Source organism: Mobula hypostoma, chromosome 6 (assembly GCF_963921235.1).
Source record: "Mobula hypostoma chromosome 6, sMobHyp1.1, whole genome shotgun sequence".
Classification (NCBI taxonomy): domain Eukaryota; kingdom Metazoa; phylum Chordata; class Chondrichthyes; order Myliobatiformes; family Myliobatidae; genus Mobula; species Mobula hypostoma.
In genome coordinates, this window is record NC_086102.1 from 92256946 (window position 1) to 92275907 (window position 18962).

At 42.2% G+C, this 18962-nt stretch overlaps 1 protein-coding gene across 2 annotated transcripts in view; it reads left to right on the forward strand.

The window, feature by feature from the left end:
* Nucleotides 1-18962, forward strand: part of ptchd1 (patched domain containing 1) — a 112340-nt gene that overhangs the window by 33385 nt on the left and 59993 nt on the right. The window contains exon 1 of one of the 2 annotated variants that reach the window (XM_063051203.1): nucleotides 9864-9913. The exons of the other annotated variant lie outside the window; for it this stretch is intronic. Coding sequence (XP_062907273.1) covers nucleotides 9866-9913 — 48 coding nt within the window. The 5' untranslated portion in view covers nucleotides 9864-9865. Of the gene's footprint in view, nucleotides 1-9863; nucleotides 9914-18962 lie in introns of those variants that run through there. 2 annotated transcript variants of the gene reach the window in all.

Here is an 18962-nt window from a genome sequence, read left to right on the forward strand (position 1 = left end):
TTTCATAAAGATATAAACATAACATGGTAGTAGTACAAAGTTATTGGGAATACATTGTTATAATTAACATGAGTGATTATAAAGCCAGATAATACTTAAATGATAAAACTCCTAATTATATTGGATACAAATGAATAATATAAAACAAAGAAAAATATCTAAAAAAATCATGAAAGAGGAAAAAAATAATAACCCCCCCCAAACAAAAAAACTAATCTAAACAGAATTTTTCAACTAAACTAAAAAAAGACCTGGGCTGTTTTTCAACATCGTAAAAAATGGGAGAAAAGAAAACCTTAGTGTCGACGACTCCGTTCCTCTCAACCAACATTACAGAGAAATAAAATAAGTTTGGAAATGGTCAAATTACATCATATGAAAATGCTGAATAAATGGCCTCCAAGTCTTTTCGAATTTAATGGAGGGGTCATAGACAACACTTATAATTTTTTCCAAATTTAAATACAACATAGTTTGTGAAAACCAATGAAATATGGTAGGAGGATTAATCTCTTTCCAATTCAGCAAAATGGATCTTCCTTTTTTAAACCATTCTGTTGTTGATTTACTCTTGCGTTTCGGATTATTGTCTTGTTGCATCATCCAACTCTATTAGGCTTCAGGTGATGGACCACTACCCTGACATTTTTGGAGAGCAGTGGTTTCCTCCATGGTGTCTTTCCATTAACACTATTTTTGTTCAGTGTTTTTCTTATAGTGGACTTCAGCAAGTTTTTTTGAACAGAGACTTTAGCAAGTTCTAAAGATTTTTGTGGGTCTTTTGCTGTTAACCTTAGGTTCTTATCTCCTTCAACACTGCATGTTGTGCTCTTGGTGTGATCTTTGCGGGATGTTCACTTCCAGGGAGAGTAGTAACAGTACTGAATTTCCTCCATTTGTAGACAATTTCTTTTACTGTGGACTGACGAACACTCTTAGAAATGATTTTATAGTCTTTTCCAGCTTCGTGCATCTCTACAATTCTTCTTCCAAGGTCCTCTGAAAGTTGTTTTGATCGAGGCATGGTGCAGATAAACACATCTTTCTTGAGAAGAGCAGGCTCTGTCAGTAACTTGACTTTGTGTGTCTTTTTTATAGGGCAGGGCAGCTCTACAAATCTCATCTCATTGACTGGAACACCTGAGTCCAAATAACTTTTGTAGAAGGCATTATCCCAGAGTTTCACATACTTTTCTGAACTTAGATTGTGATTGTTTGAATAGTTTACTCAGTATTGACGAGAAGAAGTACAATTGTTTGAGTTTTAGGCAGTTGGTATTTGTCAATTATTATGACTTAGATGAAAATTAGAAACATAGAAATACGTAGAAATATAGAAAACCTACAGCACAATACAGGCCCTTCAGCCCACGAAGCTGTGCCAAACATATCCTTACCTTAGAACTACCTAGGCTTACCCACAGCCTTCTATTTTTCTAAGCTCCATGTACCTATCCAGGAGTCTCTTAAAAGGTCCCATCATTTCCGTCTCCACCACCGCCGCTTGCAGCCCATTCCATGCATTCACCACCCTCTGCGTAAAAAACTTACCCCGGCATCTCCTCTGTACCTGCTTCCAAGCACCTTAAAAATGTGTCCTCGTGTTAGCCATTTCAGAGCCTCATTATCTTATACACCTCTCATCCTCCGTCACTCCAAGGAGAAAAGGCCGAGTTCACTCAACCTATTCTCATAAGGCATGCTCCCCAATCCAGGCAACATCCTTGTAAATCTCCTCTGCACCCTTTCTATGGTTTCCGCATCTTTCCTGTGGTGAGACGACCAGAATTGAGCACAGTACTCCAAGTGGAGTCTGACCAGGGTCCTTTTCTAGTTGCAGCATTACCTCTCAGCTCTTAAACTCAATCCCATGGTTGATGAAGGCCACTGCACCGTATATCTTCTTAACCACAGAGTCAACCTGCGTAGCAGCTTTGAGTGACCGCATTTTAGTTTAATTAATGCAGAAAATTAGGTAATTGCAAAGGGTGCACAAACTTTTTCTTGCAACTGTACGTTACTGATTATAAATCTGTGATTCTGATGGTCACTGTTTCAGGTTGAGACTTGCATCAGGACTGAGAATAGAAAGGGAAGATAATATTTGAGACCCTGTTTAGATTTCTGGGGATTGAGCAGCATCTGTGATGGTTTGATGGTAAAATGGTTTTTATTATCACAACTTAACAAGTCAATTTGCCTTCAGGCCTATTCTCTGTACTGATGAAGGGTCTTGACCTGGAATGTCTACAATTCTGCTCCCCCAGCAGCTGCTGCTGAACCTGTTAAGTTCCTCCAACAGATTCTTTGTTGCTCCAGATTCCAACACTGCAGTCTCTTGCGTCTCAACTTTTAACATCCTGTTAATGACTTGGATATAGGATTAAATAATTATGTACCCAATTTTTCAGGTGACAGAAATTTAAGAAGTGCAGTAAGTAATATAGGTTAAGAAGATAATTGTAAAGATACATTAATGAATTAAAGGTAGATGGATGAAGTTTGTCATGACCAAGTGCAAATTCATTTTGGGCCCAAGAAAGGTAAAGTGGAGTACTTCCTAAATGGTGAGAGAAAGCAAGAGAAATGATGTAATTCTTTTAAATACTGTACCATTAAAAACACAGTGGTTTTCCTTATAAGTCTTGAATGCATTGCTGTTTTGTGCGAATTGTGCAGTTTGATAAAGTGCGCTTCCTGTTACAACACAGACCAGTGAATGGCAGGTATTTGAAGCTTAAATTGGTAAATTGGTTTATTATCGTCACATGTACCAAAGTACAGTGAAAAAGCTTTATTTTCCATTTGTCATCTATACAAATCATTTTTCCCATCTGTCTATTGAGATAGTACAGGGGTAAACAATAACAGAGTGTAGAATAAAGTGTTACAGCAAAAGTGCTGTACAGACAGACAAAAAGGTGCAAGGCCATAACATACAAGAGAAAAATCAGCAGATGTTTGAAATTCCAGCAACACACACAAAATGCTGGAGGAACTCAGCTGGCCAGGCAGCATCTATGGAAAAGAGTACAGTCATTGTTTTGGGCTGAGACTGGAGAAATGTCAGTGTCAGAAGGTGGGGGGGTGAGGGGAGGGGGAAATACAAGGTGATAGCTGAAATGTGGGCGGGGTGGAAGAGAGAGTGGTGAAGTGAAGAGCTGGGAAGTTGATTGGTGAAAGAGATACAAGACTGGAGAAGGGGCAATCTGATAGGAGAGGACAGAAGGCCGTGGAAGAAAGAAAAGGGGGAGGAGCACCAGAGGGAAGTGATGGGCGGGCAAGGAGATAAGTGAGAGAGGGAAATGGGAATGGGGAATGGGGAATGGTGAAGGTGGGTGGGGTGGGCAGATTACCGGAAGTTTGAGAATTCGATGTTCACACCATCAGGTTGGAGGCTACCCAGACGGACTATAAAGTGTTTCTCCTCCAATCTAAGTGTGTCCTCATCACGACAGTAGAGGAGGTAATGGATGGACATGTCGGAATGTGAATGGCAAGAGGAACTAAAATGGGTGGCCACTGAGAGATCCTGCATTTTCTGGCGGGCAGAGCGTAGGTGCTCAGCGAAACGGTTTTCCAATCCATGCTAAGTCTCAACAATATACAAGAAGCCACACCGGGAGCACTGGATACAGTAGATGACCTCAACAGACTCACAGGTGAAGTGTCACCTCACCTGGAAAGATGGTTTGGGCCCTGAATGATAGTGAAGGAGAAGGTGTAGGACGGGTGTAGCAGTATTCTGCTTGCAAGGGTAAGTGCCAGGAGGGAGATCGGTGGGGAGAGATGAATGGAAAGGGAGTCAAATAGGGAGTGATCTCTCCAGGAAGTAGAAAGTGGGGTGGGGGGGAGGGAAAGACATAGTTGGTGGTGGGATCCTGTTGGAGATGGTAGAAGTTACAGAGCAGGCCATAACGTAGTAGGTTATGAGATCAAGAGGTTATTTAATCATACTAGGGGACTGTTCAATAGTCAAGTGACAGATTGAAGGTGTCTTTGAGCCTGGTGGTTTGTGCTTTCGGGCTTTTGTATCTTCTGCCCAGTAGGAGTGAGGAGATTAAAGAATGTTTGGTGAATGGAATACAGATGGAAAGATGAATTGCACCATGCTCCTTTAAGCAATGGCAGAAAAATGGGTTATATTTTGTGCTTTAGTTAAAACACTAAAGAATGATGCAGGTGAATCTGGAAACAGACACACCACCACCATATGTTCCTGTACATTGTCTTCTTGCTATGGTTGTTTATGTGGGCATGCATGTGAGCTGAAAGGGGGAAGTCAGGGCAGACAGGCTCAGGGCCTCTGACGGAAAAGGAGAAGAAGTGTTAAGAAGTACATACCCTAATGCTGGAATATTTAAGAAGCTACACTCCCATCTCCAGCTTTACAAAGAACCAAGATTCTCTTAAGTCACAGTGACAGAAATTTGTGATCTTTTGTAGGCAGGGCTTCTGCCTATATCCATGCTTTTGTAGATGTTAAGTCCACTGTTACCCTAAGTTTCCTAGCTTCCAAATCATTCCAGCTGTTCTGTGCCTTATTACAACAGGTAGTTGACAGTTCAGCATGAGATAGATCTCTAATGCTATCTATTTAATAACTTTTCCTTGGGTAGACCCAATCACATTGAGCAAAGGCTGCATACTTACTTAAGGTTCAGGGAGCAGTAGAATGCACTACTGTTGCATTTTAGACTCTCTTTCTGAACCAGAGCTCTTCATGAATTCTAAGGGTCTTTTTATCCTTAATGTATAACTTGTCATGAGAGAAATAAGCATTTCATCATCAATACTAAGGGATAGTTTGTGTTCCAGCCATCACACTGCACTGAGGTCTGGATCTTGACGGATAATTGGGGTCCGTGCCCTCCTTTGGTTTCTGTCTGAGACCCAGTAAGGCAGTTGAGTGTGGTTTTAACAACTGTCGTGAAAGCCCGGTGGAGACTGTAATGCAGCAGGATTAGGAGTGAAAGTCTGAGGTGCTGGAGGAGGAGACTTGCAGCAGACAGCAGTGAAGAGATGCCTGATCTGAAATGCCAAAATACCATGGAGAGAGAGATTTCAGCCCAACTCCCAGTCTGCACTTCAGCTCTTGTAGGCATCATCAAAAAATACTTCTGAAAGCCTCGCCCTGAATACATGGAAACCTTTGACAAGCTTTCATAAAGCTAACCATTCAAAGACAGAATAAGCTTTCCTTGGCTATGAAAAACAGGTAATGAAGATTCACAACAACTCTCTTGCTTTATTAAAGTCATCCTCATGCCCAGGCATCACAAACGTTGCTCCTTCTGTAACTGTGTTCATCAGGGTTTTTAGCACACAAAGACATTATCATTCATTGCAATCCAGTGAAAGTGTAGGTGTTGTAATTAAACAGAAGTGTTATAATTAAAGTTCAACAATCTGAGAAAGGCAATGGTAACAATACAGACATGCTAATTGAGGAGGTATGGAGTCCACAGGAACCTTACCTTGGGGACTAGTGCAATTTCAGTTGTGCTGTTCATGAAAATTGAATTTGCCATTTGGACAGTGTTCAAGTCCACGGTGCAAAATCAGGTGACCATCAGCAATGTAGTATTGTGGGCAGCAGGACTCTGGACATGCTTAATTTTGCAGTGGATTTTTGCTTGTACTGAATTTTGATAACATTTTCATGAAGTGCACCAGTGCATTGTAAATGTTTCAAGGCAGGAAAACAAGGAGGGCAGCCTATTTCAGTCATTGCTATTGTACAGTCATCCCCGAGAGTGCCCCTTCTAATCAGCTTTGGCCAGATCCTCTCTCATGCCTCTGTAATTCCCTTTACTCCACTGTATTACCGATATATCTGACTTTATCTTCTCCCTCTCAGACTACAGAGTGAATTCTATCATATTATGATCATTGCCTTTTAAGGATTCCTTTAGCTTGAACTTCCTAATAAAATCTGATTCATTACACAACTCAATCCAGTATTGCCTTTTCCCTAGTGGGCTCAACCACTAGCTGCTCTACAAAGTCATCTTGTAGGCATTCTAGCACTAACCTGATTTTCCTAATCTACCTGCATATCGAAATCCCCCATGACTATTGTAATATCACCCTTTTTACATGCCTTTTCTATCTCTCATTGTAATTTGTAGCCCACATCCTGACTACTGTTTGGGAGCTTGTATATAACTCCCATCAGGGGTATTTTTACCCTTGCAGTTTCTTAACTCTTCCCACAAGGATTCTACATTTCTGATCCTATGTCACTTCTTTCTAAGGATTTGATTTAATTTTTTTTACCAGCAGAGCCCCCCCGCCTGCCCCTCTGCCTGCCTGCCTGTCCTTTTGATGTGAATGTCCTTGAATGTTTATCTCCCAACTGTGCTCTTCTTTCAGCCCATGACTCTGTGATGTCCTCAACATCACACCTCTAACTGCACTATAAGATCATCTACCTTATTGTGTATACTGTGTGCTTTCAAATATAACACCTTTAGTTCTGTATTCATCATCCTTTTTGATTTTGGCCCTTGTTACACTTTAACTTATCCCACTGACTGCAATTTTGCCCCATCATCTGTCTGTTCTTCCTCAGTGTCACTACACACTGCGTCTACTTGTATACCTACTGTCCCATCTTCAGCCCTATCATTCCGGTTCCGTCCCCTTGCCAAATTAGTTTAAATCCTCCACAATGGCTCTAGAAAACCTGCCTACAATGATATTGGTCCCCTTGAGTTCAGGTGTACCCTGTCCTTTTTGTGCAGGTCATACCTTCCCGAAAGGAGATCTCAATGATCCAGAAATCTGAAGCTCTGGCCCCTGCACCAACTCCTCAGCCATGCATTCATCTGACATATCATCCTATTTTTACCCTCACTGGCATGTGGCTTAGCAGCAATCCAGAGATTGCTACCCAGGAGGTTGTGTTTTTCAACTTTCTGTCTCTTCAGGACCTCCTTCCATTTCCTACCTTTGTTGCTGATACCAATATGTACCATGACTTCTGGCTGCTCGCTCTCCCCCTTTAGAATGCTGTGGACCCTATCTGAGACATCCCTAACCTTGGTACCTGGGAGGCAACATACCATCAGGATCTCTCTTTCACGTCCACAGAATCTTCTGTCCGCTCCTCTAATTATGGAATTCCCTATCAATACTGCACTCCTCTTCTTCCCTTCCCTTCTGATCCACAGAGCTAGATTCAGTGCCAGAGACCTGGTTGCTGTGGCTTCCCCCTCGTAAGCTGCCCCCCTCCCCAACAGTATCCAAAATGGAATACTTATTACTGAGAATGGCCACAGGGGTACTCTGCACTGAATGTGTATTCCCTTTCCCTCTCCTGACAGTTACCTAGGTACATACCTCTTGCAACTAAGGGGTGACTACCTCCTTGTAGCTCCTATCTATCACCTCTTTATTCTCCCGTATGACCTGAAGTCATCGAGCTGCGGCTCCAGTTCCTTAACACTGTGACTGTCTAAGGAGCTGAAGCTTGGTGCACTTCATGCGGATATAGTTATCCGGGAGACTGGAGGTCTCTCTGAGTTTCCGTATCTCATACAAAGAACATAGGCTCTGGGCCATTCTCAGCTCACCAGCTGTGCAATAATAGACATAGAAAGAAGGGGGAAAAGCTTATTTAGAAGCTCTGCCTCTGCTTGCCCTAGCTTTTGAGCCAAAGTCTCCCACTCTAACACTGGTTCACTCCAACAATGGCTGCTCTGCTTACACCTTTCTTTTATTGGCTGAAATAAAACTCATTCCCAACAAGACTTATTCTTTTCAAATGATTTCTGCCTTGCAACAATGTCTTTCTCTCATTCACTGTGAACAAACAAAGTCAGCCATACAGAAAAAGTATTTAGTGAAAGACTGCAGGTTTGGCCTTCAGGATAAATTCATCTCTCGTTCGTCTCCTGACGTTAATGTATATTTGTGCATATCTGACTGTCAGTAAAAGCATGCGTGAAGGTGAGGGCCATGAAATACCAATAAAACTCACAGCAAGCAAGCAGACCCCTTCAATCTATCATGCTGGTCATCACATCATACTAATTCCATTTCCCAGTACTTGGTCTTGTATGCTATACTCATCTAAATACTTCTTAAGTGCTGGTTGTCTCCACCAGCCCACCAGGCAGTGTTTTTCAGATTTCAATCACTCTGGGAACAAAATCTTCTTTCTATAATGCCCTTGAATCTCCTACCATTTACCTTACCCTGTTACCTCTAGATGCCTCTGCTAATTGAAAGATTTCTGTCTGTTTATCCCTCTGTGCCCCTCATAATTTTGTGTACCTCAGTCAGGTAAACATTCAGGTGAATTTCCTCTACATTTCAAAGGCTGAATACTCAGGGAACGTGCAGTGTGCATACCAGCTCACTGGTGTTGTCACGGGCATCTTCAACAATTCACTCATCCAGGCTGCTGTCCCCATATGCTTCAAATCAGCCACCATTATCCCTATACCAAAGAATACTACACCTTCAGAACTAAATGACTACTGCCCACCACCATGAAGTGCTTTGAACGATTGATGATGCTACTTATTAGAATCTCCATTCTTGCCTCGCTAGACACTCGCCAATATGCCTACGACTGACAGAACTGCTCTCTGACAGACTCCATAGCACCTGGCCCTGACACACCTAGAAAACAAGGACACTAATGTCAGAGTGCTGTTTCTGGACTTCAGTTTGGCATTTGTCGTCAGACACTGGTGAACAAACTCTACTCCTTGGTCTAAATACCCTCCTGTGCAATGGGGTGTTGCACTTCCTAACCAACAGACCTGAGAGTTAAGATGCACAACTGTATCTCCCTCTCACTCATCTTCAACAGAGGTGCCCCCAGGACTGTGTGTTGAGCCCATTGCTGTACATTCTCCTCACACATGACTACACGGCCAAGCACATCATTAAGTTCACCGATGACACGACAGTAGTGGGGCTCATCACCAACAACAATGAGATGGACTACAGAGAGGAGATGGAAGAGTGCCAGGCAAATTAGCTCTTCCTCAATGTCAACTAGAGGAGATGGTTATCAACTTAAGGAGAACTTGTACTACTCAGACCCCTCTTAACATCGGAAGCTGTTTCAAACTCTAGTGTGCACATCTCGCACAACCTCTCATGGTCCCTGAATACATTATACACCATCGGGAGAGCTCACTAATACCATGGTTTCTGAGGAGGCTGAAGACAGCTGGACTATGCACATCTATACTCACATCATCCTACAGATGTGCAGTAGAGAGCATCCTAACATGCTGCATCACTGCATAGTATGGAAACTGCACTGCAGCAGACAGCAAGGCTTGGCAACAGGTAGTCAAAACTGTTCAACACATCATCAGCACAAACCTACCCACCATCAAGGACAGGTATACCAGTAACATCATGAAGGATCCCTCCCAACCTGCTCATGGACCTATTGTATCAGAGAGGAGATTATGTAGCATCCATGCCAGGACCACTGTATGGCCATATAATCAATCTGCATATAAGCTGTCTTATGTTTTTATATTTATTTTGTTCTTTATCTTATTGTGTTTTTTTTTGACCCCTGTCAGATCTGGAGTAACAATTATTTCATTCCCCTTTACACTTGCGAACTGGAAATATGATTAAACAATCTTGATTCTAAGAGTATGTTCTTTGGATGGAATAGTCACATGATAATGCATGGCCTCAGTAATTTATAAATATGATTTTCTAACTGATGAAGAGTCTCACCCCAAAATGTCGACTGTTTATTCATTTCCATAGATGCTGCCTGACCTGCTGAGATCCTCCAACGTTTTGAGTGTGTTGCTCTGAATTTCCAGCATATTGTTACTCTTGGAATCAATGCCATGCTCAAGTAATTCAATGGATGACAATGCTTACATTGACAGGGACTGTTGTACTTGAAAATTTAGAAGAAAAGGTACAAAGTGGGTATCTCTGATAATAAAGGATGAAATCAGAAAGGAAGTCAGAAAAGACATTCATTTATAAAAATCACAGTATAGAATTAGTTTTGGTAGAAACTGGAAATATTTAGATGTGTATTTAATATTTGAGTAATATTATAAATATATTGTTTGATTGAGCATTTTTGTTTACATAATGCATTGTGGGTTATATGCAAAAATAAGTGAATTGCATACGTCATGACGCTACCATGCGGGACGTGTGCATCTCACTTAAAGTAAACACAAAGTTAAAGTTCAAAGTTTTGGGCTATCTGTCTGTTCCTTTAAATTAGTTTTATGTTTTGAAATTACAAAGCAAAACAGTGGCGAAGAGGTGTTTTTAAAAGAAACACGAGGTGGCTACCTACTTGTTGAAGCGCAGCGAGATGTTCCAATTTTTAAAAAGTGCAGTGAGAAATGGTCAAATATAAAAATTCTTTGAAGCAGCATGTCTTCTTTGCAAAAAGAAAGACAGCTGAGTTTAAAAAAAGGGCAGAATACAGAATAATTCACGAGTTGATAAACAGTGAGTACCATTGATAATAATCATTAAAAAAAAGCAGGAATAGCTGGCTACATCAGAAAGATTGATGCGTTTGATTACACAAAAGAAGACTGGAATATGTATACTGAACAGATTGAGCAGTATTTTAAAGCAAACAGAATAGCCAATGAGAAACAAGTGCCAGTTTTGCTGAGTGCATTGTATTTAAAGTTTACAGTTTACTTCGAAACTTAATGGCTTCAGCTAATCCAACTGAAATGAGCTTTGCTGATATGAAATTAATGCAGGGACATTTAGAACCAAAACCATTGTTGTTTGCAGAATGCTTTAGGTTTCATAAGTGGAATCAAAAGGAAGGGAAGCCCATTTCAGCACACGCGGCTGAATTGAAAAGATTACACATTGTCAGTTCAGTGATGGGTTATTGGTGCATTAAGAAACCATTTAGATTGTCGATTATAAGAAAGCATTAAAAAATGGCTCGTAACTGAAGCACAACTTAGATTTAAAGGGGCAGTTGAAATAGCTGTATGAATGGAAACAGCAGACAGAGACACAATTAAGTTGCAGTTAGGAATGAAAGTGAGCGTAAGCAAAATTGCAATGTCCAAACTGAAACTGGCCTTGCTGAACAAATGGTATTACCATTGTAGTAGGGGCTAACATACACCAGACCAAAGTAGGTTCAAAGGTGAAACTTGTAGAAACTGTGACGAAGTAAGACACATAGAAAGAGCACGTCTGGCAGACAAAAGTAAATAGATTGTACAAGAAAGAGAAAACGATAAAAAGCCAGGTTGCAGTTTAAAAAGAGCACTAATCTGCATATTGTTGATGATCATGATAAGAGTGACGCAGGACTGGGTAGCCTTGAGAGTTATGATATGAAAACTAACAATAGATGAGCAACATAGCTTATGAGAAGTGGATGGCAAATTAATTTAAATGAAATTGGACACTGGCTCAGCTGTTTCAGTCATTCCACAAAGGAAGCTGAACTGCATTTCAAAGATACTAAAGTACAAATATCCAACTACTGGAGAAACTACTTGGAAGATGGCAGTGCGCCTAGATGCAGTGGCCCAGCGCTCTTCGAGTTTTGGCAGCTATTTTATTTTCATAGTGTTTCTATGTGTTTTTATTTGTGTAATAGCACGTGTACATTGCAGTAGGGCCGAGATTCTAGCGATGGCGGACGACTGCACTCCGGACTTTAACAGCTGGAGCTTTATTCCTCCGGAGATACAGCGCTACCCTGCGAGCGAAGGAATCAATATCCCCCCGCTGAGGTGGCGCAGACGGTGGCGACACAGAAAGCAGAAAAGGGGTAAGAGAGGAGGCCTACAGGCTAACCCCTGCAAACCGGCCATCCCAAACCTTTTTCTCGCCAACACCCAGTCACTAAATAATAAGATGGACGAGCTGCGACTGTGGATTACTTTGCACAGTTTGAATCATTGTGTGATGATAATAACGGAGACGTGGCTCGACCAGTATATTCCGGATGCAGCTATCGAGTTGGCGGGCCGCGCCGTTTTCAGGGCGGACAGGACTAGTCACTCCGGCAAGATCCGAGGAGGGGGATTTTGTATTTATGTACATAACAGCTGGTGTACAGAAGTTACAGTTATAGATACTCACTGTTCCCTGGACACTGAATACCAGTGCAGACCTTTTTACTTGCCGAGAGAGCTTACATCGGTTGTCATAGCAGCTGTTTACATACCACCGCAGGCTAACGCTAAGCTAGCTATGGAGAAGTTACATCACTCCATTAGCCAGTGTCTATCAGCACAACCAGACAGCATTGTTATAGCAGCTGGGGACTTCAATCATACCAACTTGAAGTCTGTTTTACCTAAATTCCATCAGTATGTGAACTTCCCAACAAGGGAAAAGAACACCTTGGATCAAGTCTACTGCAATCTTCCTCATGCATATAAAGCCAGCCCTCTGCCACATTTGGGACTTCTCAAACCATCTGTCTCTATCCCTGACCCCGGCATATAAACCACAGCTGTAGACAAAGACCATATATGAAGACAGTCAAAGTATGGACTAAGGAGGCTGCTTCTGCCCTACAAGACTGCTTCGATAACACAGACTGGGAAGTTTTTGATGAAGGACGAGATTTGGAAGGGCACACATCAGTGTTCTTTCATATATAAACTTTTGTGCTGAGAATGTCATGGACACAAAGTCTGTTAAGGTGTTCCCCAACCAGAAACCTTTGTTCAATAGCATGGTGAGGATCTTGCTAAGAACACGGGATGCTGCTTTTAAATCTGGGGATCCACAGGCCTATGGGCAGGCAAAGAGAGCCCTGAAAAGCGGTATCAGAGAGACCAAGCGCAGATAGAAACAGCGTATAGAGGAGCACTTTACCAATAACAGCTCCAGATGTATGTGGCAGGGAATAAAGACTCTTACTGGCTACAAGGACAGATATACAGTCACAAACTCCTCAGACAGGACACTGCCAGACACTCTGAACCGGTTCTTTTCTCGCTTTGACAGTCAGAGTGGAGAAGTTGGCATCCAGTCAGCACTAACAGAGAAGGATGACCCTATACAATTACACCAACACCAGGTCAGATCCGCCCTGCCCGGAGTCAATGCGAGGAAAGCAGCTGGCCCAGAGGGAGTCACCGGAAGGATTCTTAACAACTGCGCAGATCAACTAGCGGGAGTATTTACTACCATCTTCAACCTCTCGCTACTCGAGTCTGTAGTCCCCACCTGCCTTACGTCAGCCACAATAATACCCATACCAGAGAAAAGTACAGTGAACTGCCTTAATGACTATCGCCCAGTTACTCTAACTCCTATCATCATGAAATGTTTTGAGAGACTCATACTGTCTTATATTAAGTCTGCCATACCTGCTGACCTTGATAAATACCAGTTTGCGTATCGTGCAAACAGATCGACAGAGGATGCAGTCATCACAGCTCTCCACACAGCCCCTACAAACCTGGATCAGGATAACACCTATGTAAGAATGCTGTTTGTGGACTACAGCTCAGCTTTTAATACAGTCATCCCCTACAAACTGGTGCAGAAATTGAGCAACCTGGGCCTTGGCAGCTCACTGTGCTCATGGATACTGGATTTTCTGAGTAACAGACCCCAAAGTGGCAGGATGGGAGAACAGACATCATCTACTCTCATCCTGAACACCGGTACACCACAGGAGTGTGTTCTCAGCCCCATCCTCGATTCTCTTTTCACCCATGACTGCTCTACCATTCACTCCACCAACACCATTGTCAAATTTGATGACGGTACCACCCTGATAGGTATCATATCAGACTGTGATGAGGCAGCCTATAGGGAGGACGTACAGCGTTTGACAGAATGGTGTTGTCATAATAACCTGGACTTGAACATCACAAAAACCAAGGAGCTGATAGTAGACTTCAGGAAATCAAAGCGCATCGAGCACTCTGCTCTGCACATATACGGGAAAGAGGTGGAGAGGGTGAAGAGTTTCAAGTTCCTCGGCGTCCACATCTCGGCTGACCTCACCTGGACTACCCATATCTCTTATCAGGTGGGGAAGGCCCAACAGAGGCTCTACTTCCTAAGGAAGCTAAAGCACGCTCTCGTCCCTCATCACCTGCTGATCAACTTCTATCGGACAACTATAGAGAGCCTCCTGACGTATTGCTGTGCAGTGTGGTTTGCCAGCTGCACAGAACAGAACAGGAAGGACTCGCAGTGGGTGCTGAGGGTAGCAGAGCGGGTTATTGGCACAACATTACCCTCCCTCAGAGACATTTATACTGGCAGACTTCAAAAGAAGGCTACTGTATTTCAAAGGATCCCACTCATCCTGGACATCACCTGTTTTCCCCTCTACCTTCTGGGAAGAGATACAGAGCATTAAGGACAAAAACAAAGAGAATCCTTAACAGCTTCTACCCACAAGCAGTGAAATGTATAACACCCCCTTCCCTTCTCCTGCCCCCCTCCTAAGACGGCGGCAGCTAAATGCATCACACTTCCAGGAATGGCAGGTGTGCAATAGTCCTACCCCTCCATCCATATATTATTAATTTTGGACTGCACTCCTCAGGTTTTAGAGTTTATTTTATGTATATATTCTTTGTCATGCTGCAAAATGTCGAGCTGCTAAACTGTGTTTCATTGCTCCACAACAATGACAATAAAGATATTCTATTCTATTCTAAAAGATAACTCCAGTGGGAATGGCATTCAATAACTGTGAAATACAACAATCAACAAGCCATATTTGGCCTGTATGTGGTATTCTGGGGATGTGAGTGGCTGAGACAGCTACAACTTGATTGCAGATCCATCCATTATTTGCATGCCACATCCCCTACAATAGAGTCCACTGAAGTAGATTAAGAAAGGTACTGATTGGTGCCTCAACTGTCTCCATGCTTTATACCGTGAACTGTTGCCCAGCAGAGAGCAAAGAGATGATGGTGCCAACCTCTTTGCCTCTACTTGGAAAGAATATTGGACAAAAGAAAGACCGTGCTGCTCAGAGGAATTGTGGAAGTGACAAAACGTGCTCTGACTACAACATATCTGAGAAAGCTTTTGATATATTAATCAGACAGTTACTTGTGAAATGTGGCTTGGTTTTAAGCTGGAAGAAAGATCAAGGAGCTTCAGGAAAATTGCAAGCATTCAGCTTTTGTGAGTACAAAGAACCAGAATCTTCTCTGTGTGCATTAAGGTTATTGCATGAACTTCACGTGGGAGGCAGAAAGCTGCTTGTAAAGGTAGATGCAAAGACCAAAGCCCAGCCGGATGAATGGATGGCCAAAAAGAAAGGAGTGAATGGAGATACGAAAACAGAGGATTCAGCAGATGATATTGTGGATGAGGAAACTAGAACAGAGAGCAGATCATAAAGGGAGCAATAGAAGGATTAGTAAGCGAATAATCAAGTGAACTAAATGCACCTTCTCAAGGTCAAGGTGCACATCCTAGAAAGAAGAAAAAGGAAAGGAAAGAGAAAAGTGTGAAAGAGAAGGAACGTGGGATAAAGAGAGAGAAAGAAGGCAGGACTGGGAGAGAAGCAATGATTGAAGCTTATCCCAGAGCTTTCAGAACCACTTCCTGCAGTTGCAGAGTCAACTCCCACAACCATCACAGAGGAGGCCCCAGAACCTGACATTGTTTCACTGCCACCAGTCTCACCTGACAAGCAGAGTGATCCCCCCCTTCCCTTGTCAGGAAAGACATTATACCACAAGAGTTAGAAATCCTCTACAGTGATTAAATCTTTAGACATGAATGAGACATCTTAAAAGTTACAATGCTGTGGATGTCTATAGAGTAGTTGAGGAATATTTTGATTAAGCATTCTATGTTGTTATATGTGAAAATAAGTGACTTGCATATGTCATGAAGCTACCTCGTGATACGTGCGTGCCTCACTTAAAGTAAACATAAAGTTAGACTCAAATTTCGGACTCTCCGTTTTTTCCTTGAAATTAGTTTTGTTTTGAAGTTACAAAACATGACAGTAAAGAATGCAGGAAATTGGGATTATCTGGATGGGCAACATGGTGGGTATGAACTGCTTGAGCTGAAAGAGCTGCATCATGTTATATTGCTCTATAATGCTATAACTAGTTACCACTGATAGTAGTCTCTAGGCTCCAAATGGTGGTTACTGTGTATAGTAGGCAATTAATTAAGAAAGAATTGGGAAATTACTTGAATCATCGCATAATTTGGACAATGAGATTTGTAAGAGTAGCTTAAAAGATATGCAAGTCAGATTCAGAGCAGCTTCTTAGAACTATATGTTGTGGAACCAATTAGAGGACAGGCTATTTTAGATCTGATTAAGTGTAATGAGTTGGTATTAAATAATAATACATAGTAAAGGACTATCTGAGACGGGAGTTCATATCATGAAAGAATTCCATAATCAGTTAATAGTTTCTATGAATATAAAAAAAGGACCAGAGTAGCTAAGGTTGAGATTAGAGAATTAATCATGGGAATTAAGGAAACGTTGGAGACTTTGGACAAATATTTTGTATCTGTCTTCAAGTGGAAGCCATTAAAAGTATCAGTGGAGGCTGAATTATTTGTGATGGAGATAGACAAAATTTTGTTAAGTGGAAGCGGGAAATGAGAATGAGAGATAAGCAGGAAAGCGGGCTGAGGTCAAGATGAAATCAGCCACAGTTTCACTGAATGGAGGACTGGATGACGGCAACATGGTTTTTGCCAATTCCTTATATAAGTGGGCTTCGATCCATTCTTTCAGAAGCCTCTGCTAACCCTATTACTAAAATCGTATTACCAAAATGATTCAAATTCCATTTAAAAATTAGCAATGTTGAAATAATAACGACAAAAGAAACCTACTATATCAACTAATTATGCAAAGATTTGCCGTATTTAAGTTCAATGCAGTGCCCTGACTGTACCTGCAGCCAGGCGGCTGTGTTCTGCTTGACTGAGTGTGGAGAAATGTCTGTGAGCTGTTCTGGAGCTGGTGCTTGTTATTGCTCAGCATGGGGGGCTGTGGTGAGGGAGTTGTCAGAGGACTTGGAGAGAAGTGAAATGTGAACATGCTGAGTCAAGATGATACTTTAGTGTTCTGTGAGGCTAGTGCGAAGCAGGCTGTACAAATGGCGCAGATGAATTGGCTGCAGTACGCTCCTGGTTGTTCTCGAAGAATAGCAACCTGCAGTCCTTGTGGCTGCCCGGAAGTGGTCTCCGCGTGGAAACTGGAACTGTTCTGTCAGGATCGCCCCATGTGTTAATCAAACCCACCTGCCTCTAAATGGTGTTGGTGGCAATGAACTGTGAGATGCATGAGATAAACTCCCCCATTCTTCTTGGCATCTATTCCATTCCATCAAACTCTTTAACAAGATGCCAAACTTTTCGACGTGCACCTTCATCAGCATGTGGACTCCCCTACTGCAGTACCATAACTGGCCCTGATTCTAGTGTGCAGTTGTGCCATCCGAGGACCTGGGGCATTAAATTCCCCATGCTTCCGGCCTAACTGCAAGGATGCAGCTGCTCAAGCCCAGGCATCATAGTCTCAGAGATCAGGGTTCAGTCCAGTTCAAGTTCAAGTTTAATTATCATTCAACCATACATGAATATAGCTGAATGAAAGAGTTTTCCTCTGAGTGCAAAACACATGACCGACAAAAACTGCACATGGTACAAATAGCACATATGATTATGATTTCAGGAAAACATGCAGTCATAATGAAAAAAAAATAAAGCCCAAATCCCTGAGAGGCATGACTGTAGATTGATGGTTAGACATCCTGGTCCAGCTTGTTCTTCCACTGAGTGAACAATAGAGGGCAGTATCGAGCAAATACTGGAGAGCAGAACCTTCGGAGGAGCCAGCCCCCAACCTGTATGGATCCCAGTACACCCACTGAGGGTACTACTCTCTCTCTCACCACCTCTGGCATCTCCATCCCTGGGGGACGACAACAGGTGACCCTGTGGTGAGGGCCTAGACCTTGCCACAACCAAGACAACACAGCTCCCCCACGATCGGTCTTGTCAATGAACCAGCAAACTGGACTTGCAGCATTCTACATACAAATGTCTAACAAGGCCTCGCGATCAAGACAATCACTCACCCGGTTTGTGAGAATAGCTATAGAAATTCTTCCTCGCCTCAATGTTCATTGTTGTGGCTTCTCGAGGCATTGTTCACTTTGTACATAAGCTAATTTTTATATCATTTCTTACATGCGTTAATTTGGAATTCGACTTGAAGCACATCCATCTCCATCCATTCTTTATTTTCCCCTGAAACAGCAATATCTGTGAGTTAAGTTTTGTTGATATTGGTAAACATTTAGTAAATATATTTTGAAGAAGGTATTACGATGATTACTTGTCGTAATTAAGATATCATTATGCCATGAGTTTACATGGCATAGTCGTGGAGTGTTGCGTGTGTGCATTACCTTGGTTAACACTGATTGCGAGAATAATCTTTAGTATTAGTGTATTTAGGCATGTGATGATTCTGTATTGAATTTAATACGTATTTTACTTAACTTGCTGCCGTTTCACAAGTAAGATCTCACTTTTTAATCCTGAATCTCAGATGATTTTTGTGTAGGTGTTTAAGTCAGCACTACGAGGGCAATAGAGTTATTACACTATTACTGTGCTAGCGACACGGGTTCAATTCCTGCCACTGCCTGTAAGGAGTTTGTACGTTCTCCCCATGGCCATGTGGTTTTCCTCTGGGTGCTCTGGTTTCCTCCCACATTCCAAAGAACATTAGTTAGTCACATGGGTGTAATTGGGTGGTGTGTCTCATTGGGCCAGGAAGACCTGTTACCGTGCTGTATCTCTAAATGTTAGTTAATAAAATTTGACTGCAGCAAATTGCCAGTAGTATCATAAATACAAACGTTGGTAAATCTGGGAGGAGTTGATGGGAATGTGGAGAGAACAATTGAGATATATAGGATTAGTGTAAATAGATATTTGATGGTCGTTGCTGAAGAGCCAGTTCTGTGCTGTAT